This window comes from Vipera ursinii, assembly GCF_947247035.1.
Source record: "Vipera ursinii genome assembly, chromosome: 1".
Taxonomy (NCBI): domain Eukaryota; kingdom Metazoa; phylum Chordata; class Lepidosauria; order Squamata; family Viperidae; genus Vipera; species Vipera ursinii.
In genome coordinates, this window is record NC_139512.1 from 94,353,282 (window position 1) to 94,378,677 (window position 25,396).

A 25,396-nucleotide genomic window follows, 5' to 3' on the forward strand; every position below is an offset into this window, starting at 1 on the left:
TATTTTTTCAGAACTTTATACACACACAATGGTACTATTATTTTTTTATGATGGGTTATATATTACATTTAGCAACTAATACCTCTAATACTTTAGGAATTTGAAATATATTTAGAAGTAAGATTAAGACTATCTTTGCAGACATTTAAATAAGTGTTGCTACAGAGGAGCCAACACAGTCCCAAAATAAGTCAGGGTAATATGTGAAAATGAAGGGATCCAGATAATCTAACAGTTCTGGAATTCAGAGGCTTAGTGGTATGACTGATTTTTAGAAACAATTTGTTAAATCATTGCCAATTTAAAAAATTGATATATTAAAGAAAAATATTGTGGTCACATTTTCATGATATAAAACTGAAACTGAGCCTTGGTGGAGCAGTGGGCTAATGCCTCCTTAAGTAACACCAGCTGCCTGCAATTAGTGCAGGTTCGAGTCCCACCAGGCTCAAGGTTGACTCAGCCTTCCATCCTTCCGAGGTAGGCAAAATGAGGACCCAGATTGTTGGGGGCCATTAAGCTGACTTTGTAATAATGCCGCTTGGTGTGTGTGTGAAAGCCCTAATAAGCAGGCATATACATAGAATGAAGGCTACTGCTAAGCTTGTAAGCCGCCCTGAGTCTTCGGAGAAGGGCGGGATATAAATGGAATTAAAATTAAAAAAAAATAAAGAATAAAACTGAAGTTTTTAAAAATATATGCAGTCATTCCTACTTCTATAATTTTATTTTTTATGAAGAAAATATTACCTCATAAATTACATTAAATAATCCTAAACCTTATGACAAATTACTTTTGTAATGCAGGTTTTAGAAGTCAAAAAAAACCTGCATCTTCTGTGATAAAGCAAATAAGCCATTTAAAAACCAGGGCCAATTACAAACCAAATCAGTTCTGATTTCTGATGCAAAACTACAACAGACAAAAAGTAATGTTTATTAACAAATAGGGAAAATACAGACAAGTGCAATTTTTAAATATTATTTTTTAGAGAATACTTAAAAGATCTAAGAATAATTGCTTTGTACAGAGAATCCATACAATTGAAAAAGACAAATATAATTTACAGAGCACATGAATGGAAATTCATAGGACTTCTACCAGTGGGAAAATATTTTACAACAAAGTAATCTAAATCATGTATTTTTCACATTTTTTCTTAATATCTTCATATGAAAAGTAATTAAGGAAAAATAAGAAAAAATAAAAATAACTTCAAAGTACTAAATTTTAGGACTAGTATCTACTATTTCTTCACTTGGCAAAGTATCTGCCAGTCTATGCTGATATTCAATTGAATCTAAATTTAGGGTTACTGATATTCTCAAGTGTAAAAGATATTAAAATCTGATGTACTAGTTTGAAATTGATAGGTAATCAGATTTAACTCTCTAGAGTGTAAGTATCATTTTCTTTAACATTAGTTTATATGTATGAAGGCACATTATATTTGACAAATGTGGAATGAAAAACTGAAATTTTACTTCAACTTAAACGTAATGGTATATGATAGTTCTTATGAGTTACAGAAATATTCATCTAAATAATTCATTTTATTGCCATTACATACTGTTGATTCATTATTTATTTGTGTGTGTATGAAACCAGAGTTTTCTATTTTGTGAATAAACCACAAAGTCTTTAATTTTCACAACTCTACAAAAATCAGAAGATATCATGTTTAGCTGTAAAAAAATTAAGCAAAATGTTATATGGTGTCAAACTTAAATCATTTAGTAAGTACAAGGTAAATTTAGATTTATCCAATTTCTTTTTCACGGTTGGGGGGGGGGAGGAAAAAACTAAAATATTTACTGAAACTTCTTTACAAAATAGAAATAATTTTATCTAATATGTATAGCATAAATGTTTAGCATTTCACCATAATCATTCATCTATCCATTCTAGAAAATTAAGCCAAACAAATAGCATTTGCAATTTAGTATACTATTGACCCTTAGGAAATACATCCCACAAAAAAATGAAAGATTTATAATTGATAGATAGATCAAGGAACGAAAACATTTAAACAAGCCTCACAACAACCCTGTGAGGTAGGTAGAAAATCTTCCAGAACAAATTTCCTGGATGAGAAACTTCAATTAAACTTACCACAAGTGAAACAACATATAACAAGAGAAAGGAAAAGAAAGTTCATCCATCCATGTGTCCCAGGCAGATACATGAAACAAATGCTCAGTATATTATTTTAAGCTGAAAGTATTGTGTTATGTGTATAATATACAAGCAGCACTTTTTAAGAGTTCATTTTTAGTTGCTACACTTAAATAAAATTATGTAACTATGTTACTAGTTAATAGCTGTGTTCAATTTATCGTTTTATTTTTATGTATAAAAATAGTGCAACTAAAAATAAACTTAATCTGAAAATTCTTTGTACATTCTTATCATTTTACAAAGTTAGAATTCCCTATTGTTGCTCTAATAAATAACTAAGCACAACCCCATCTACAATTTTAGTTTAAAACTTAAGTTTTAGATAAGAATATATATATAAATGCTTATTGTTAGTCTCCAAGGTTTATATAATTAGATCCTTTTACATGTACTGCAAACATTATAGAAATGAGCAGAATTTATAATTTTCAAACTTTTTAGGTGGGATAAATTATCCAATCTATTCCAAATACTAATCACATGGTCAACAGCAGAATGTATGAAGTTTGCATCAAAATAATAAACCAATGCAAAGAAATGGAGCAAAGCAATGTTGAAGATTTTGAAGCTTATCCAAGAATATCTGATTGCTTTGTATTCACAGAAGTATGTAAAAGAAGAAAGAAAATGCCACTTTCTTTAATTTCCCTAAGCCAAGTAAGAGCCTATGATTCAAGAAAGGTTTATTCAGGAACTCCAAATGTAGTCTGTTGCTTCTAATATAATCAGCATCTCCATAGAGAAAAGGCACACTTATTTTAGAGAATATATGGATTATCAACCCAAAAATGCAAAATGGAATGCATTATTTCCAAACCTGAAACCAACCCCGCCATTTGTTCTTCTCTAGAGAGCAGGCAATGAAATGATTTAGCTTAGTTCACAAAAACATGACAATATGTGTTTATTCCCATAATAATCTGTAGTGCTTTATTCATTTCTATATACAAATGAAAATATATGTAAGTGATTCTGCCCATTGTCCTGGGAAGGGTCAACTGCTTCTGAGTATTTTCTCTACCTAGCATGAGTGAAAATGAGTTTACCATGCAGTCTTCCTAGCCTGCACAGATGATTAAGAGGAAGATGAAAAAGTGATGAAGATAAATTTTGCAATGATATTAATTTATACTGTGAACTATAAATTAAAATGTAATGAGTCAAGAGAGTATTTTTGGACAGTCAAATATAAGAAATTTAAAAATATCAATCTCTATGGTTACAATACAAAATATTTTTGAAGACAGCATAAAGTAAAACTAAAGACAAAAGTGATATTCTGAGAGATTTTAATCCCCTATTCTTTTTATGGTTAACATTGTTTAGCAAGAACTAAAAAAAAATCTCCCTTACCATATGACAGTAAATCTATCATCTATTTTATCACCACATGCTTATCATATAAACAAGACTCTCCCTAGTTTCAAGGACAGCATTCATATGCAAAATGTTTATGATTCAATCTTTGGATGGAAAAGCCAAGGGTTACTACCAGGTAGTAAAGTACTGGACTGTGTGACTTGGTACAAACAGTTGCTTGTACAGTGCAGATTATTTTAGACCTGCTGAGAAATTACTTATTATAATGGGTACGTACTGGCACAGAGGTCTCATGATGTTCATGATATATCCCAATCAAAATGCAATCTTATATAATATGGAGGAAAAGGACTTTTCTCCTTTTCCTATCAGAAAATTAATACAGTCATAGTTCTGCACTTGACTGCTTCAAAGCTTGTCAATTTCGTTATTTGACGCATTTTGAAGCAGAAATCTTTTCCTGGCACATATCTTTCTCCCAGTAGTCAACGCGCAAGGAAGAACTTGCTGACGTCAGCTGACTTGTGATTTGCTATTTCTTCCGGCCGAAATAGTGGCTCACATGGTTTTCTCAGTACCCATCGGTTTTAGTATTCATCACATCTTCCAGAACAAATTACCAATAAATACCGAGGTACCACTGTATAATTAACTCTTCCATTGGCTGTAATGATGACACCTGTCATTATTACTTCAATATTGTTGCTTCTATTTGGATCGTATTCACTTGGGCAAAAATACTACTTTATTGTTCAAGCAAAATATAATGGTATTGTTTCTTATTCACATAAATCACCTTTACTGATATTAGTAACCTACACATGCATTTCTCTTACATTTCCAACAAGGCTGTCTCTTAATACAAAGCTTTATCCAAAGTTCTCATGGGCTATTCTTGTTCATGTCCTCAAATCTCACTGAGTAATAACTTTGCTTAAAGTTAGGGGTGGAGTCAAATGATACAGCTTATAAATATAAGAGTTATCACTTCAAAACTTAATGTCTAGAATATTTTAAGGATCTACAATTGAGAAATTCCCTGAAATGAGTTGTAGAGATACACTACAGAAGAGGATTCCCAGAACATTATCTCACTCATTTTCTTTTAGTGAAGCAAGTCTTTCTTTTTCAACTTATCCACACGTTTGGCATTATAGGTATGGGTGAAAAAGCAGAAACAAACAAAATTGCCATAGCCCCATTCCTTCTTTGAAGAAATGCCAATGAACATTAGGGAGCTTATAATATACAATCTAGTTTTTTTAATTGTACAAATAAAAGCAAAATTACTAGGAATGTGTTATTCAACATGAAGGAAATGAACTTTCCAAGTATATATCTGATCACTGAATGCAATAAAGGTATAATAACTGTTAAGGAAGAACTGGTGCTTATTTCCCTCCTCTGAAGATACTGTCCAGTGTAAGAAAAATGGTCAATGTATCACTTTTTCTCCTGTCATTCTGCTCCAACTGACAACATTGGTGTTTTTATATGAAAGGGTGTACTAATTATTAAGGACTGGTGTACAAAAAATATTTCACACAGATCAGGGCGGCAGAAGGTTAAAAGTAGAACTGTTACAAGAACTGGTCTACAATTGGAATTCAGGTCTGATTTGCAAAATTACTCTTCCTTAAATATCACTTCAAAATATTCTTTCTTGCAATCTGCTGCATTGGTTCCCCCCCATTTTTAAGAATCCTGCTAACTCAAAGCTGTTTTCAAATAATTTAAAACATTAAAAGCAACAGAGGTTTCAATATGCTGATTGTGTCAAATGAGGCTTTTAAGCTATGTGTAAAATTTAAAAAAAATCCGCAGCAAAGAAAAAAACACTTCTGCTCTGCTTAGGGAAATCAAATATTTGTGCAAAGTCAGTGAGCTACTTGGTGACATAGGATAATTATAAAGACAAAGATTATAATATAAATACTTTACAGTTTTTATTAATCCTATTTCCAATTGTAAAAAGAAATACATATCCTCTCATTTCAAATGTGCAGGACTATAGCTCACAGAATTTCTAGCTGGCATAGACAACTTTTAGTTGCTCAGGAATTACGGCAGTTTCAGTTTCACAAATCTGGCAAGCCTCAAATTAGGCAAGGAAGATATGAAATATAAACTCAATTACTGACTGATAATTTGCCCTATATGTATTCTAACTGGATGAGAACCTGAGACATACAGAGATATCTGTGTACAAAGAATTTGCTTATAAGCATGGAAATAAAGAGGGGGGAAAACCCAACTTCCCTTTCATATGTTGTAAGTGCTAATTTGTAATGACTTGGGGGATATTTTGTGCATCACGGAAGACCGATCAGGAGAGCTGGCAGTAAATATGATGACCATGATAGACAGTATTTGGGATTCTGGACTTTGCTCAAATGCCATATTAGGATGAAGGCAGATTACTAAAAGGTTCTACTTTTACTAAAACCTACTCATCATTTACAACTGTTCTGTAATTAAAGTTACCAATATCTGATCAAGTTCTTTTAACAAAATTTGATTTTCATTAAAAGCAAGTCAACTTTTTCTTAACATACAAGGAAAAAAAATGCTCAGGCAAAAACTTTTATCTTAATTTCTATTATCAAGTTAAGTTCAAGACACTGGAGTAGGCTACCAGTATAAGTTTTTTTATTAAATAAAACCCCTCAGAATGTGTTAGTGTTATTAATGGGTAAAACTTAAGAAAGGCATATAGTGTTGATTTAGTTTAGCTGCTTATTTTTACAGATGTCCCAATATTTCCCTTAAGAAAAAAAACAATACCAAGAAGGCAAATGGACTATTGTAATAGATTTAAATCTACTATATAATGCTCCATTGAGACCCCCACTAAAAAGTAAGCAGCTCTTCAAGTCTCCTAAAAAAAATAGAAGAACTAGCATGTTTCTTTTATCTAAACTTGTGATAACCATACATACTTATTATATGCAGAAATGAAAAAATATAGGATAGTATCCAACACATTATCCTGGGTATGTAAGCAATTAATATTCATGGAACAAAAATGCTGGATACAATTATAATCTCTAAATAGTCCTGGTTAGACAGTTTATCATAAATAGAAAACTGTCCTAAAAAGAAATTTTAACTTCAGTGCATGTTAATCACAAAGTATTGTCTTAATTGGAGTGACATATATGTTGCTGAGTGGGTAGGTATATGTATCCCTACAAAGCATAACATGTAACGGAGTATCTCTATATTTGAATGTGCGTTATATACTTATTCCAACAATCTCAACCATAGCTTTTTACATAATCTCTGAAAGGCATTTAACATAAATGCATATCCTGTAATACTTTACACTTCTTTTTCCCCCCAAAATATATTAACCTATTCATTTTATGCCATACATGACATAATGCAGAAGATCTTCAATCCATATTATATAGATTTATGTAATGTTATTCTACAGAAAAGCTATTATCTACAATTTTTAAACATTTTTATAAATGTAACCTTTGAACAGGAGTGAAAGGCCTAAAAATCCAAATAAAGAATTAGAAAAAAATATTTTGCAGAAAGCTTAAGTCTTTCAAGTCTTTTTAGGCTTTTAACAAAACAGGATAAAATGCTTGCCTGCTCCGATTATGAAATATCTTGATGTATGTACTTACACCCTTGATTCTGGATAAATTTGCTTGACACATTTCACTGTCAAATAAAAATTGCCTGCATCTCCACCCACCCAACCCAGATAAACACTTTCAGCTACTGAAATCAGGTTCAGAAATACTATTAGAGCCCAAAAGGTCATACAACCATCTGTTAACTTACATGCACAAAAGGAGCTCTAAATAAATGACACAGGAGGCAATAAATTGACACGACAAGTAAATAAAAGGCTAAAGCACTCCAATACCATTGAAACTGTTTTAATGTTGTTGCAAGTCCACAATGCAACAATCACCAGATCATATAGACCCAAATATTTGGAATCACTTTAATTACCCTTTTCTCCTATTTTACATAAATTATGAAATGTTCAGCTCCTCTTTTACCTGAATTTGTGTATGCACCTAAGAAATCATTTTTCAACCCTACTTAAATTCTTATTATATGATTAAGAAAAAATATGAAAATATTAACCTCAGCTTCAATGTACAGTTTCCAGAATCTGCCAGAACTTGGGAACTGGGCAACAAGGCGTTCATAGGTCTTCCGTGCTTTGTCTATAGGTTGATTCTAAAAATTAAAAACCAATAATATTTACAATATTTATGATGTAAAATGTATTCACATTTACTTGAGAACCAAGCATTGTGAGTTGACCCACTGATAAGGAAATGTAATCCTATTTCACTAAACCTGTGCCTCTCGAATGAGAATGCTCCAAGCGTCAAGGTCATATGGATTCTCTTCTAGTTTCTTTTCAGCTTTCTTTACTTTTTCTGGGACATATTCAGCAGCCTAGAAAACACAGAGCAGAAAGTTAAGAGCCAACAACTAACATGGTAAATCCAATGCCATCCACAATCTGTAACTTTCATATTTATATAATCATAGTTATAATTAACAAATGGTATATTTTTTCTACTACTTAAGCATGCATAGAGGAACATATGAAGTACCCGTAGAATGTACTACATTGGATGGATTGCTTAAAGCCAGTACTGAAAATGTTAAATTCAATGTCTTCTGTGCTTATTATTTCATTGGTTCACAAAGTAACATTAAATCACAATATTATGCAGGTTTTGTGAGCCTTATTTGAGGATTATGGTGTGTGAATGTGTATCTTTTAAAGCATGTTTTAGGGGGGAAAATGTTTGAATATCATATTAAACTAAAAAAAATTAAGGCGTAGATTTGTAAACCCCTACTACCAAATTATTTAAAGTTAAAAGAAGTCTGTACACAGAACATAAAATGCCAAGATGAGAGAATATTTTTTTCTTATTAAATGGTAGGATTAAATCCTACTTACTTTTTAAATCCAATTTCAAAGAGTAAGTATTTAGACTTCTCTCAAATTTGGGATGGTATGTTCTCAACAACAGGCTATGTCAGTAAGGTATACATGATAATATACCCAAACACATTTTTACGGGCCTAACAAGTATGTTTTTCATTAAATTTCCTGAACCTAGAATAGAAACCTTCTTGTACTTGAATGCCAGTTTTTGACTATACTACAGTATAGTTCACTTTTAGCTGAAGTTTCTAAGCATGTTGAATATAAACAGTCACAGAAATGTTATTATCATGTTCTACAGCAGAAGTCACTGTAACTATTCTAACCAACCTGTCCATGATCCAAGGTGATTCAATGTTACGTAACAAGAATCCAATCAGTTTTAATTGTTAAGTGCAGACCTTAAAGCTAATGTGAATACGAGCAGTTGTTGTTCTCTTTGGAATGGCTCTCCTCAATATTTTATTTTACAGAATTTACCATCAGTTTCCTTTATAAATGTGTTATTTTTTCTGCTCTGCTCTTCTACTGAAAAGGAGGCTCTCTCCCTCTCTCCATCCATCCATCTGATAGAACGACCAATTACATTAGGATGAGGTGCACTTTTAGCTTCAAATGAAAGGCAATTAATTTTATTTTGATACATTAAACTGCTCAAAAAGCATGGGGATAGAAAAGTTACCTAGCATAATGGGGGGGGGGAGAGAAACAGCACAATCAAATAATGCAACAGAACAAAAGTGATGTTTGTGAGTTAGGAGTCAGAATGACCAAGAATGAAAAAAAGAAACAACAGGGAAACTAACTTGATAAGGAGAGCTACAGGAACCAAGGAGAAAGAATTAGAAAGTCTGTGGATCAAACAATAATAAAGTGTGTATACGTGAATTTAATTTATGTATACGTGAGACAACACTTAGGAGATGGCCCTTAAGGAGAAAAACGAACTGCAAATATGTGAATACTGGACTGTCTGTAAACTCAGCAACCTAATGCTGGATAGGAAAGTTCAGTGGGTTTTTAGTTTGGCAAATATTCATTATGAAAAACAAAACAAAGGAGAACTATTAATTTAGAATATTCATTCTAGGTTGTCAAAGCTGAGGGACTGTATCTAAATGCTTCTCACAGGCACAAAGGAATCTGGATACAAAATACATCTGGAATGCTTTGATTGAGAACTGCTAAAGACTCATTTATACCAAGTACATTATAAATATAAAACACGGTACCTAAGGACAAACAGTGTGGCAAATAGGGGAAAAGTATGTGGGAAGCAAAGTGCTGACTTCTATCATCGTCTTCATCTAGATTCTAGACGAATGCCTCTTACTCATAGACTGGTTCTTAAAAACATGGGTGTGACTACAGCCAAGACTGCTGCTGATAACCACATATAGCCTACAAAAAAGAAAACTAAGGTGGTAAAGATTACTTTCCACTTGTAATAGTAACTGGAAACAACTGAACCAATTATGAAATTGACCATACTGGTAGTCCTCCACTTACAGCCATTTAATCAGTAAGAGTTTGAAATTACAACAATGCTGAACTAAGGAATTTATGACCTGTACCCAAAATTACAGCCTCTGCAGCATCCCATGATTACACGAACAAACTTTGGGCATTTGTCAATGCACCCACCCTTACAACCAACCACAAGGATGCTGCAGCTGCCCCAACCCATCTTTCCCTGCTGGGTCCCTTGGGCCTACTTTCCACCTGGCTGGGACACCACGTGCCTTGAGCCTGCTTGCTGCCTCACTAGGTCCCACTTCCAAACTTGCAGCCACTTCTGAAATGGAACACACTTCTGGGATGGCACCATATAGCTTTTATACAGGAATGTGGTGCATTGATTGCCTCTTCTCGCAAAAGGCAATCTTTAGAAAAGGTGTGATGGGGGGAAGGAGGCCCAAGGATGTGGGATCCAACGGGGTAGGAAGCTGTGCAACGGTGCCTCAGGATGGGGAGGCCCTGACAGACCCAGGGAAGGCCGTGTATGAGCTGGAGAGATGCTGCAGTGCAGGCCTCCCCATGCCTCCCAGGTCCTCGCCACCCCAAGGTTCTGTTTAATGACTGCAGTGGGAACAGCCAGGATTGTGGTTATTAAATGAAGGAATCACAGACAGCACTTTGCTTACCAACTGCGATAATTTATGATCACAATTCCGAGTTCAATTGTAGCTCTAAGTCGAGAACTGCACGTATGTATCATGCAGCAATACAATTAATAAACAGAATAATTTTGTAGACTGCCCATAACACTTAAAAATGGGAGAACAGCACATTGTCTACAAGTTGTACATACCTTCTGAAATTCAACTGAACAAAAGCCTTACTGAAACTGGGGCTGAAATTTACACTTTTTTGTGAATAAACATTTAGATAATATTTGAAGGAGTATAACAGTTGTTTTAGGCTGGCATCGCTTAAATAATCAATTTTGGCCCACAAAAATGGGGGGGAAAGTAGTCTAAAAAACTTGGTTCTGCTGATTTAGCTCATAGGGAAGGCAAAAAGAAGTGCTGTCCTCAGGCTAGAAAGCACTGCTCATACCTGTAATAAAAATTCCCATATTTCTTTGGCAAAAGTATTTTTCTATATTGCTTATTTAATTTATACCTCACATTTCCTGCAATCTAATCAACCAAGGTGGCTAAGAATCAATGCAAAATAAAATAAAAATGCAAAGACATAAATTCAGTTCAGAAATTAATGTTTAAAAATCTGAAGAAACAGATGTTTCTTTGCTATTCTGATAAAAGAAAAAAAGATGTGGGCTGCCAAAGCAATTTCTATTTCATGGCCTAATAACAATACCTCCACATAGCATATAAATGAATCTTTTGCATAAAAGTTCTTTTATATGGTGAGGTCCTAAGTAATTTAGAGAGTTTAACATCAACATCCTAAATTATACTGAATAAAATGAGAAGAAAGTCACTTGTAATTGGGTACTAGTGCAGATTTTGGCACCAGATAATTAAAACAAAATCAGCTGCTTTGCTTTGCATTAATTGCAATTACCAAACATTTCTAAAGGTTAGCCATAATCATAGAAATGTGTTTTGTAAACTTAGTGACAACTGAAGAATAAAGAATATATTAGGCTGCAAAACTGTTTCAAGAGTGTAAATCAATAAAAACAGAATATCCATCACTAAATCTTATTTTTCTATCTTGCCTTGATTTAACTTTTAACTTCTTCTCTCTCCCATTTAGCCCAAATTACAGAAGTTTCAATTATATTAATCACTTCCCGTATATCATTAGCATATCCTCGCTAAGAAGTTTTGTGTCAATGTTCAATGGAATAAAGAATGGACTCTGTGGGAATCCTTTTCTCAATGGTCCAGGAACTGGTAAGTACAATACCACCCCTCTTTGGACATGGCACAACAGATAAACTAAAACTATTAGAGTCTAGAAGGCTACCATAGCCGATAGAATCAAAAAGCTGCTGACACATCTGGAAGGACACTACTCTATCAATTTTTAGAATACAGTATATAATACACCATGTACCGTGTTATTAAGCTATGTCAGTAGATCCTCCTCTATTGTAATACAGCATTTCCGAATGCTGTATTACACTTCTAACTTTCAGAAAGTTAGAAGTGCTGATTTAGCAGTAATAGACACTGGCTATTTTTTCCAGCAATGATAGCTACCAAAATCTAACCGACCAAGTAGCTCATTTGATATGAGCTAACAAACTATAATCACGTTATTGTTTTTTTAAATCTGTTTTTGAAAATCAAAATAATATCCTGAACTAAAAATAGCCTTTCTAACAAAGCAACTTTAGGTATTACATTTTATGTTAATATTTTACATTTAATTTGAATATTAAACTAATTACAACAGTAATATTTTTCCACATTATTCTTCTACTTTAGCTAAAGCATAGTATCTGATTTCAGCAAATCAATAATCTTTTAAAGGTATCTCTTTTTATTCTGATTGGAGTCAAGCTTGATTTGGGCCACATAATTTCAACACTATTGTCAACTCTGCAAGGAACCTGAAGCCATTTGGCTTGTTTTTGGTTACCACCAGTGGTGGTGCAATTTTTCTGCTAGCTTAATTCTGTTCGGGGGAACCAAGGTCATTTCTGTTTGTTAGAGTGGGAAGCTGAGCTTTCTGTTAGAAAGCCTGCCAAATTGTTCTATTGGGAAACGTAGCTGATTGCATAGTAATGGGGTGGAAACTTTAACTTTGTATACTGTAACTTTTTGGAGGGAACTTTAGTCTTGGTTTCACTTTTGACAGTCCTGATGCTTTGTAGCCAATAAACATGTTCTTAAAGGAAACCTCAAACCTCAGAATTCTGTTTTAGTTGGTCTCATCTATCGGAACCATGACAACTGCACTTTAAGAATAGCACTGATTACAAGTTTTGTGATACAACAAACCCTAATCCTAGTAAAAATCAGGAATAGCTACGATTTTGAACATTTCTTCTAGACAAACTCCAGTTGTAGTAAAACTCCAGTTGTAGATTAGAATCCCACCTCCGATTGCTAAAACAGGATGCCATGAATTCATACAAATTTACTCAGAAATAAACACTATAAATTCAATGATTTATTCCAAGTCAAGCATAAATTAAAGCTGTAGATTAAATCATATTGTGTCCATATGATTATGGAACAATATTGGTTTGTGAATCATGTTGTCAGTATATTATCTTAAAAATTGGGGAAATCATCTTCTGTAGATTTTAGGATGGCTAAAAGAACACAGTTAAGAGGACTTCAGTTCCTCTTTAATATTCAAGTCAACTGGTATTATAAAATGTGCATTTGGAGAAGCAATGGGAAGATGGAGTTTTGGCAACACAGAACCTTTCCAGAGAGAGGCCTAGACCAGGGGTAGGCAACCTCGGCTCGTTTATGACTCATGGACTTCAACTCCCAGAAGTCCATGAGTCATAAAAGAGCCGAGGTTGCCTACCCCTGGCCTAGACTAAGAGACTGTGTAGTCCAAGCTGGATGGGGGAGGAGCAAAGAGAATCTCTCAGAATATATCTAGCTTGAGCTTGGCCAGATTCTGTCTATTAATTCTAAGAAAATAAAGGATTGGACTCAAATGGATTTCACTGTCTTGTTTGGGCTTGGGCTTGACAATTAAGATTTATGAGCATATATAATTCAAACTGTAAAAGAATCTAGTTCCCAGAGATCATGGTGCTGTACAGTATGCAAATAGATGTTTTTCTATTGGTACAAAATTGAAACATATGGCTATCTATGAAAAGATATGGGCAACAAAAGAAAGGCCACTGAACAGTTTAGCTGCCTATATAAACTGTCCTTTGGAGTGTGTATTTTCAATTCAATAACAACAAGGTTACAAAATGTCAACTTCATTTGCATATTAAGCCCCACGTTAGTAAAAATTAAAAAGAGTCCAAAAATAAAGGATTCTTTTGATATATTATTTTATTAGAAACCTTAATGAACTGTGCAAACTTATATTCCATCATTTTTTGGTCAGGGGTCCCTTAAAGTCTTAGAGTCAGTGTTTGATCTAGTTTAATATATGATCTTATATTGAATTACATTTTCATAAAAATGTAAAGATAGTAAAATTTAAAAATTCTTACATTTTCTATGAATTTCATGTAAAATGATTTTTCCTACTTGTTTCAATTTGATAGCTGAGAACAGATTTGTCACTCCTTTTTTTTCGTGGAAGCAAGGATTTCTTGAGGGGACATTTGGTGCTCTAAGCTTCATTGTTTGCTTGCAGACGTTTCATTACTCAAAGTAGGTAACATCATCAGTGCTAGCAAGGAGAGGGTTTGCTCTCAGTTTATATTCTAATCGATTGCCCTGTCAGTGTTGGTTGAAGTGAACTTGGAGATTCTTTGGTTAGGCTGTGAGTTTGAAAGTTCCTTGATTGGGCTATAGTACTGTTTGCTTCTTGACTGTTGGACTGATGTTAATCTTGGAGTTAATCTATGCTCATCTGGGTGCTAATTGCTGGCAGGGAGGGGTTTTGGCCTTTTTGTTCACTTTTGGGCTTGCTGATTGTTTCTTTTACATAGTATGTAGATATTGTTTATGTCTATGTATCTATTGATGGCTAATTTGTCAGAGTGCCAGGTTTCTAGAAATACCTTGGCGTTTTTGGACTTGGCTTGATCTAGCATTGCTAGTTTCCAGTTGAAACTATGGTTACGTCTGTCTATATGTTGTGAAATTAAAGACCTTCCATCGTGTCTTCTGACTGCTAGTTGATGTTCATGGATGCATTCTGCCAGTCTTTTGTTCTATGGCTGTTATAATCATTATACTGTGTGTTGTAGATGATTCCTGTTTTTTTCTTCTGGGACTGCTGAGTCTTTTAGTTTTCTTAGGATGTTTAGGAGGGTTTAAGTTAGCTTGTGTTTTATGCTGATTCCATGTGGATGTAATCCTCTCTTGGTGGTTCCTGAGATGTTTTTGATGTATGGCAGTGTTATTCTTTTTATGGCTTGTGCTGGTTGTGCTACATTGGGTTGAGTGGTCAGAAACTTTTTGATGAAGTTGTGTGGATATCCATTTTGTTGGAAGGTGTTGTATAGATGCTGTTTCCTTTTTCTACTGTTCAGGATTGCTGCAATGTGTTTGTGCTCCTCTAAATAACATTCTCACACAACTTTGCTTGGGAGGTTGGGTTATTGCGTTGGTAGTGGAGCGTGTGATTGGTATGGGTGGTTTTTGGGTATACAGTGTTTCTAGTTTGCCACTGTGATCTCTGCTAATCCCCAATCACAGAATTGCCCAACAGCTAACAGTAAACAGATCAACCAAAGAACCCCCAAGATTACTCCCATCAATACTGACAGGGCAAGCCACTAGAATATAAAGCAAGAACAAACTCCACTCCTTACTAGCACTGATGATGTTACCTATTTGGGGTAATTAAATGTCTGCAAGAAAACAACTAAGCTTAGAGAGCACCAAGGACCCCTCATTTCCAATCAAAGCTACAAATATTCCCCTTTAAAAGATTTCTTTTGCAATAGAGTAGAACCAAAAAACATTAAAGACTTTCTCTTGGATCTCTGAACCAATTCCAGTATTTTCTACACTATTCTCAAGAGTAGAAATAGTTTAAGAAACAATGCACTAAACCATTCTGAATAGTTCAAAGAACTGTATCATGGAGCCATCTTATCTCCTTTAAAAATCTGAAGCAATTATAATTTCTGCTTGGTTTTAAGTGTTTTGGTTTATGGTAACCAGAAATGGTGACATTCCAAGTTTGGATGACACACAATTTTTTACAAACACACATATAATTCCATAAAATTGGGTTGAGAAGTTTGAAGTCCTCAAAAATTTTAATGCTAATTAAGCAGAGATTCCATTTCCATGTTTCTCAGTTATTCACATCTTCATAATGGGCATTTAACCACAGACTATGTGAGTCCAGGAATACAATACTAATTCTTCTCCAGCAGTAGATACATGGATATAGTCAGTGAATAGCTATGTTTTGTTCAAAATACATTTAATACTTGACTTTCTTTTAAAAAGAGACCGGACTACAGAATTAAACATGAAGATGATATCTCTAATGTTTCCATATTCATGAATACAAAAGAAATTCCTGTTAAGACTCCCCTTTTATCTTTCATAAATTACTCTAAAATAGTGTTTCTCAACCATAGCAGAAGCATGGACAACTTACAGTATCTTTGCCATGAAAACCCTATGGACAGTACCAAAAGGCAAAACAATATGACGCTGGAAGATGAGCCCCTCAGGTCGGAAGGCGTCCAATATGCTACTGGGGAAGAGCAGAGGGCTAGTACTAGTAGCGCCAGAAAGAATGAAGCGACTGGGCCAAAGCCGAAAGGACGCTCAGCTGTGGATGTGTCTGGTGGTGAAAGGAAAGTCCGATGCTGTAAAGATTTTTTCTCCATAGGAACCTGGAATGTAAGATCCATGAATCAAGGAAAGTTGGACGTGGTCAAACAAGAGATGACAAGACTGAACATCGACATCTTAGGTATCAGCGAACTAAAATGGACAGGAATGGGTGAATTTAATTCAGATGACCATCAGGTATACTACTGCGGGCAAGAATCCCTCAGAAGAAATGGAGTAGCCTTCATAGTCAATAAAAGAGTAGAAAAAGCAATACTGGGATACAATCCTCAAAATGACAGAATGATCTCAGTTCGAATCCAAGGCAAACCATTCAATATCACAGTAGTCCAAGTCTATGCCCCAACCACCAGTGCTGAAGAGGAAGAAATTGACCGGTTCTATGAAGCCCTACAGCACCTTATAGAACTAACACCCAAAAATGATGTCCTTATCATCATGGGGGATTGGAATGCTAAAGTAGGAAGCCAAAAGATAACTGGAATAACAGGCAAGTTTGGCCTTGGAGTACAAAATGAAGCAGGGCACAGGCTGATAGAATTTTGTCAAGAGAATACGATGGTCATAGCAAACACTCTTTTCCAACAACCCAAGAGACGGCTCTACACATGGACATCACCAGACGGTCAACACAGAAATCAGATTGACTATATGCTCTGCAGCCAAAGATGGAGAAGCTCTATACAGTCAGTAAAAACAAGACCAGGAGCTGACTGTGGCTCAGACCATGAGCTTCTCCTTGCAAAGTTTAGGCTTAAACTGAAGAAAGTAGGGAAAAGTACTAGGCCACTCAGGTATGAATTGAATCATATCCCTGTTGAATATACAGTAGAGGTGACAAATAGATTTAAGGAATTAGATCTGATAGACAGAGTGCCTGAAGAACTATGGACAGAGGTTCGCGACATTGTACAACAGGTAGCAACCAAAACCATCCCAAAGAAAAAGAAATGCAAGAAAGCAAAATGGCTGTCTGAGGAAGCTTTGCAAATAGCTGAGGAAAGGAGGGAAGCGAAAGGCAAGGGAGAAAAACATAGATATGCCCAATTGAATGCAGAATTCCAGAGAATAGCTAGAAGAGATAAGAATGCCTTCTTAAATGAACAGTGCAAAGAAATAGAAGAAAACAATAGAATAGGGAGGACCAGAGATCTTTTCAAGAAAATTGGAGAGATGAAGGGAACGTTTAATGCAAAAATGGGCATGATAAGGGACCAAAATGGCAGGGACCTAACAGAGGCAGAAGAGATTAAGAAGAGGTGGCAAAATTACACAGAAGAACTATACAAGAATGAGCTTAACGTCCCAGATAATCACAATGAGGTGGTCACTGACCTCGAGCCAGACATCCTAGAATGTGAAGTGAAGTGGGCCTTAGAAAAGCTGAGCAACAACAAAGCTAGTGGAGGTGACAGTATTCCAGCTGAGCTATTCAAAATCTTAAAAGACAATGCAGTAAAAGTGCTACACTCAATTTGCCAGCAAATTTGGAAAACTCAACAGTGGCCACAGGATTGGAAAAGATCAGTTTACATTCCAATTCCAAAGAAAGGCAGTGCCAAAGAATGTTCAAACTATCGCACCATTGCACTCATTTCTCATGCTAGTAAAGTCATGCTTAAAATCCTACAAGCTAGACTTCAGCAGTATGTGGATCGAGAACTACCAGAAGTACAGGCAGGATTTCGAAGAGGCAGAGGAACTAGAGATCAAATTGCCAACATACGCTGGATCATGGAGAAAGCTAGGGAATTCCAGAAAAACATCTACTTCTGCTTCATTGACTATGCTAAAGCCTTTGATTGTGTGGATCATAACAAACTGTGGCAAGTTCTTAAAGAGATGGGAGTACCAGACCATCTTATTTGTCTCTTGAGAAACCTATATGCGGGTCAAGAAGCAACAGTGAGAACTGGACATGGAACCACTGATTGGTTCAAAATTGGGAAAGGAGTCCGGCAAGGCTGTATACTGTCGCCCTGCCTATTTAACTTATATGCAGAGCACATCATGAGAAAGGCAGGGCTAGATGAATCAAAAGTTGGAATTAAGATTGCCGGAAGAAATATCAACAACCTAAGATACGCAGATGATACCACTCTAATGGCAGAAAGTGAAGAAGAACTAAAGAGCCTCTTGTTGCGGGTGAAGAAGGAGAGTGCAAAACTTGGGTTGAAACTTAACATTAAGAAAACCAAGATCATGGCATCTGGCCCTCTCAATTTCTGGCAAATAGATGGGGAAGAAATGGAGGTAGTGACAGATTTTATTTTCCTGGGCTCCAAGATCACTGCAGATGGGGACTGTAGCCAAGAAATTAAAAGACGCTTGCTCCTGGGGAGGAAAGCCATGGCAAATCTAGACAGCACACTAAAAAGCAGAGACATCACCCTGTCAACAAAAGTGCGTATAGTCAAGGCTATGGTCTTCCCAGTTGCAATGTATGGCAGTGAAAGTTGGACCATAAGAAAGGCTGAGCGCCAAAGAATTGAGGCCTTTGAACTCTGGTGCTGGAGAAGACTCCTGCGAGTCCCTTGGACTGCAAGGCGATCAAACCGGTCAGTCCTAGAGGAGATCAATCCCGACTGCTCTTTAGAAGGCCAGATCCTGAAGCTAAAACTCAAATACTTTGGCCACCTAATGAGAAGGAAAGACTCACTGGAGAAAAGCCTAATGCTGGGAAAGATTGAGGGCAATAGAAGAAGGGGACGACAGAGAATGAGGTGGCTGGATGGAGTCACTGAAGCAGTAGGCGTGAGCTTAAATGGACTCCAGAAGATGGTAGAGGACAGGAAGGCCTGGAGGAACATTGTCCATAGGGTCGCGATGGGTCGGACACGACTTCGCAGCTAACAACAACACAAGTGTTTCTCAACCATAGCAGAAGCATGGACAACTTACAGAATTCCCCAGCCAGCATCTTAAAGTTGCCAACATTGAGAAACACTACTGTAACTTTATGCCCGCCCAACAAATGGATGTACACAAATCTGTATAATGGAGAGATGCTAAATACCTTTGTCAGGAGAAAAGAACTCCAATAGATTATAAAACATTTTCAGAATATAAAAAATATCTCCTGTTTTTGGTAATTCCCATCTCTAAACTATAAGGATAAGGCTAAGCAATCTGTCTCTGTATATCCAATTCTATGCACTTTTCTGATAGGAAAGTATTAAAAGCATTACTGGACTCAATTGTTGAGTCCTTTGTTTCTTAGATGTCTAGGTCTCCTTCAATGCACAACGAATGAGGCAACTGCAGCTTAAAAAATGTCTGCATAACATGACATCTCAAATTGTTGTGTTGTTGGAAGAATCAGGAGAAACTTACAAACAATATATCATAGCAAGAAGGGTAGTCAATAATAGCTTAATAGTTCCAAACCAGACACAAAAAACAGGTACCCTAAAAATAATTTCCTGGCCTATTCTCAATTCTGATATTTCAGTAACTAGTGAAAGTAGGGAAGAATATCAATAAATATCAATTGCTTAAAAAGAACTTTAAGCTTTGCTGTGAACTTCTGGAGACATCTAACAGGCTTCAGTGGGAAACAAGAAGTTAGACTAGAACTAGATGAACGTTGTTTTTAGAATACAGCACAAGTCTGCCACCCAGAGGATCTACCCCTAAAAGTGAAATAAAACATGCCATAACTGTATCTAGTACTCTGGGGTTTTTTGCATATAGATCAAAGAATCTAACTTCCCATAGAAAAAAATCAGAAGTCAGGCTGTATGTTGTTGGTTGATATGTGCCGCAGAGTATGCTTGTTTCCTAAACAATCTCTCTCTCTCTCTCTCTCTATATATATATATATACACACACACATATACATATATACACATATACATGTATATATATATGTGTATGTATGTGTGTATATATATAAATAATATACACCCCCCCAGAAATCTGAGAACTCAGAAGGCAATTTTGCTTTTTCAATGTCTTTTTAAATCTTTCAAAACTAATTATACAAAGATTCAAAAAGAGGAAGCCATCCCTAACATTCATTGTTTCCACAGAAACTATAAAATCTTTATTTCTTAATGTTTACTTTAAAAGAAGCGATATACTTTAAAAGAAGCGATAAAACAAGCTGGCCTGGCCTGATGGGACGGGGTGGGATTTTTATAAACGACTTTAATTTTAAATTTGTATTAATTTTATGGGCATTGTTTAATCATGTTTTAATTATTTTAATTTTTGTATCTAGTTTTAATGTATTGCCCTGTTCACCGCCCTGAGTCCCCTGGGAGAAGGGCGGTATATAAATTAAATTAATAATAATAAAAATAATAATAATAATATTTAAATTTATACATATAATCTGCCTACAATTAAGTAAAAATAATTCAACAGAACAGATTAAGTTGTACATTTTTAACAGGCAGCTGTGAAAGTAGGTGAGGGACATCTATGTAAAAACTAGTTTTTGTCAAGAGTCCAATGAGTCTGAATCCTAATACCTTTTGCATATAATTTTCTTAGATGTACACACCTACAGACACAGACGATATTGTCTTTCAAGGACACAGTTTATGCAACAATGCATTTATTAGCAAATCTGTTACATCAGTTTAATTTTTAAAGATATCCACCTCAATTTGAAGATACAAAAATGTAGTACATAGGGCTCAGAAGTTATATTTTGAAACATTTTTCAAATCTTTTAATATTCTTTTATGAAAACATATTGCATAAACCTCTAGGTTGCTTTATGTTAGAATTTAGCACACATTTGTTTCCCTAGCTTCTTACAACATTTAAAAAGAGAAATTGTACTTCAACTTCCAATTAAACCAAGCCACTAGAAGTGCATGCTAAAATTATGGTTCTATATGTATTTATGGTAAACTTCCTTGAATTAAATCAAAGCGACTGTGGAGTTACCAAGATCAACTTTAGCCTAAAAAAAAACCCTCAGCGGGGGTGGTGCCTTTGGAGACTGTACTAATTGGAAATACTTACAGCAACTGGGATGGCGGAACAGAAAGTAAAACGAATACAGCCGGTCCGCGCCACATTTATGAGTTGAAATGAGCGGGGGCGACAACGGAAGAAAGAGGAACAGCTCCCCCCAACACAAAGACGTTAATAAGGCCTACTCCTCATTATTCTAGAAACCGCCATTTTCATTCCCCAAAGCCTCAGCCGCCTGTCAGCCGAGCCCAGTCACACCCCTTCTCGAGAAGGGATTCCCCGCCAATTGCTTCATTGAGCTCGGAAGGCCCTGGCCGCTCACCTGGTCACCGGCGGGAGCTTCTCCAGACATGGCGGGTTAAAACGGTGCCCGGAAGTAGCGGGGGGAGCAGGAAGCAGGGTCCGATATCAATAGATATGCCTATTTCTTAACCCTCCTGCCCACCCGCCTCCCGTTCTCTTCCCTCGCAAAATCCCCGGGCAGCCCGTAAGTGAACTAATCAAACCCTGCGTGCAGCTTCCACTCGCCCGAGGAACAAAATGGCGGCTCAACCGCCCCCAACTCTTTGCCTTCCTCAGTAAAGGAAGGGGGCGGGGCTGACCGGCAAAGTGCGAGTGCGCAAGGAATAGTGGGGGGGGGGGGTGTTGTCTTTCTGTGTGGAATGGAAGGTTGAAGCGCAGGGAGCGGCGCGCCAGGGGTTAAACAAACAGAACGCGAGCTGGAACGGAGAGAGCGGCAGCGTGAGACGGGAATGCCGGGAACGAAGGAGACTACACTCAAGCCACATACACCGCGCATGAGCGGAAAGAAAAGCAAAGCGGGCGCGTTTTGATTTGGCGGGTAGTGGTGTGTCGGGAAGGTTTTAACGCAGAGGACGTTTGCCCAGGCGTGCGGATAAGTCACGTGGACGTGAGAAACAGAGCCTTCTGCACGATGGGGTTATTAATGGACCTGCCCCCTTTTTCTCCCGTCTGCTCTAGAATTTCTTACGCGTTGTGTGCTTCTGGGCTCGTAACCGATGTAACGTTAGGCCAGGGGTCGGCAACCTCGGCTCTTTTATGACTCGTGGACTTCAACTCCCAGAATTCCTGAGCCAGCATAGCTGGCTCAGGAATTCTGGGAGTTGAAGTCCACGAGTCATAAAAGAGCCGAGGTTGCCGACCCCTGCGTTAGGCAATCTCGACAAACCCCCCCCCCAAGAGTTTCAGTCTCTTTGTCTATTATTCATATGAAACCGTGGGGCGACATCGCCAGAATGAGATGCTCTATTAGAGAGGTCCCCAACCTTGGCTCCTTTATGACTTATGAAGTCCACAAGTCATAAAGTAGCCAAGGTTGGGGATCTCTGCATTATGCATAAATCCTTTGGGCGGGGTGCATGTGTTTAGTTTTCTTAAGAGCCTTGGTGGAGCAGTGGGCTAATGCCTCCTTAAGTAACACCAGCTGTCTGCAATTAGTGCAGGTTCGAGTCCCACCAGGCTCAAGGTTGACTCAGCCTTCCATCCTTCCCAGGTAGGTAAAATGAGGACCCAGATTGTTGGGGGCAATAAGCTGACTTTGTAAAAATGCCGCTGGGGGGGGGGGCGAAAGCTCTAATAAGCAGGCATATACATAGAATGAAGGCTACTGCTAAGCTTGTAAGCTGCCCTGAGTCTTCGGAGAAGGGCGGGATATAAATGGAATTAAAATTAAAATAAATAATTGGCTGTAACGCTGTTTGCTCCCGGACTCCTAAGGAAGCTTCTGGTTTTCTTGCTTCTTGTGTAAGGATAAGGATTTTGCTGCCCCAGTTGTGGCTCATGCCCCCCCCCCTCCTGCAGCTGTTCTTGGAAAAGGTGGGCTTGGTAGCAGCGTTTTATGTGCCATCAAGTAGTTTTCGATTTCTAGCAACCAGAGATAGATATTTTTTTTCGTGATGATCTATCCCTGACTTCTTTCTTCAAGTCTTTTCTATGGTGCACTCATCCTCACCGTAAAGAGTCCTTCCACCTTGCTACTGACAGTCGTCTCTCCTTCCACCTTTCCCAGCATTAAGCCCTTTTCCAGAAAGCTGGGTCTTTAAAGTAGCCAAAGTAGGGTAATTTGAGTCTGGACCTTTGTGCCTTGAGAGAGAACCTCTGGTAGGTACCTTAGTCTATGAAATTGCTCTTGGTATAGTTACCTATGAATAATAATAATTTATTAAATATATATCCAACCCAACCCCCAGCAACTCTGGGTGATTTACAGTTATTGAACAACATTTCAAAACAGAGCTATACAAAAACACAACAACAGTATAAAACAAAAGAACAACAATGGCAAAGAAAATAAATCCAGAGGGGAATACAAAAAGAAGAAAGGAGGGTCAATGATCCTCTCCAAAGGTCTGGGTGAATTCAGTGATCAAATGAATTTGATAAAGTCATGTATTTTGAATATACAGATAGTTCTCGACTTATGATCACAACTGAGCCCAAAATTTCCGTGGCTAAGCAAGAAAGACATTGAGAGAGTTTTGCCCCATTTTACGTCCTTTCTTGCCACAGTTGTTAAGTAAATCACTGCACTTGTTAAGTTAGCATGGTTGTTAAGAGAATCTGGCTTCCCTGTTGACTTTGCTTGTCAGAAGGTCACAAAAGGTGATCACGTGACTGGGATTTTGCAACCATCATGCACGCCAGTTGGTAAGGCTCCTGTCCTCATCCCAACTCCTGCCAACCTAAATGCATGCAAATAAATAGGTACCACTTCTGTGGGAAACTAACAGCCCTCTGTGGTGTCATGCTAGCCACATGACCACGAAAATGTCTTCGGACAGTGCTGGCTCAATGGCCTTGAAATGGAGATGGAACACCGACCCCTATATCGGCAATGACTAGCAGAGTAAAATCCTGGTGACTTCTTGTTCCCATCTTATGACTGAGTCAGCCTTAAGTTATCCTTATATCAGTAGTAAAATAGTAGTTCCCCCCCTTTTCTTACACCATCCAAGTCAGCCTCAAAGTGTATAAAATCTGTTGGGCTTTGTCACCTGTTACGTTGGAGAGCAGTTAGATAACTTAAGTGTCTCCAAACAGATAGTAGAGATAGGAATCAGTGAGGGAAGCAAGAAATGTCATGCTTGTGCAGTTTTCTCTTGACTTAAAGATAGGCAAATAGCATTCCAGCTGAGCAGAGTGAAGACCCAGATAAATTTTGCTTCATAACTGAGAGCACATACAGGCTTCTGGGACAAACGGGAGGGGAACAGAAATTGTAGAACCTTGTATCTATCTTTCATGGAAGTTTGAGCCTTGTGCAATTTGTTCTTATGCAAGTTTGCTAAGAGATTATTTCATTGCTGTGGTTGCAAGCGAGTGCAACTTAGGCATATTTGGAAAAAGCAAAAACGAGGGCTGAACTTTAGCTTTCTTATATTGGGAGGTATTCTCAAATGGCAAGACAGTATCCAAGCCTATTTTTTTCTATCTGTGTGCTCTCTGTAGCTTATAATTCCCTTTTTATGAATTTGTTGCATCCTATATACTGTATGTATTATTCCTTCTTGTCACCTAACCTGTGCTAGTAAGATAGATTGATACACAAATACACATAACTTACATGAAATACAAATTTTAAAGTTCTGGATTTAATTCCTATTACATGTGGAGAATGCACTAGGAAGAGCGTTCAATATAAACAGTCAATGGGTTCTCCTCCTTTACACCTTCCAAAAAGGCAATGCATACATAATAGGCGTCATCTGGCCATTTTCCTCTTTATTCAGTTCTAGTTGGAATTTTGGTTGTAAATCATTGCAGTTGTAAGTTGAATCACCATGTAACCAGACTCAATTTCACAACAATTTTTTCAGTGGTCTTTAAGTGAGATATCAAGTGATTTGTAAGTCTGAATCCAGCTTGTCTAATTTGTTTTTTTGCCAAAAAATGGCAAAAAAAATAACAAAAGGTGACATGACTGCAGGATTCTGCACCTGGTTGAAAATGAGTGCCAGTTGACAAGCCCCTAAAATGCAGGGGTGATACAGCAGCCTTAACTTCGAGGACTGGTTTTTTTGAGTCTGTCCTAACTCCAAATGGTTGTTAAGTTACTGGTTGTAAGTTGAAAACTAGCTGGTACCTCATTTCTTCTTAGTTCTTTGTTGTATACTCTGAAGGATGAAA

The 25,396-nt window shown here is 36.8% G+C and overlaps 1 protein-coding gene across 1 annotated transcript in view; it reads right to left on the reverse strand.

The window, feature by feature from the left end:
* Positions 1-21,812, reverse strand: part of CSTF3 (cleavage stimulation factor subunit 3) — a 65,967-nt gene extending 44,155 nt beyond the window's left edge. Inside the window, exons 1-3 of the mRNA XM_083348788.1 lie at positions 21,573-21,812; positions 7,829-7,930; positions 7,610-7,705 (exon numbers count right to left, since the gene is read on the reverse strand). Coding sequence (XP_083204914.1) covers positions 7,610-7,705; positions 7,829-7,930; positions 21,573-21,602 — 228 coding nt within the window. The 5' untranslated portion in view covers positions 21,603-21,812. The remainder of the gene's footprint in view (positions 1-7,609; positions 7,706-7,828; positions 7,931-21,572) is intronic.
* Between the last annotated feature and the right edge of the window lie 3,584 nt (positions 21,813-25,396).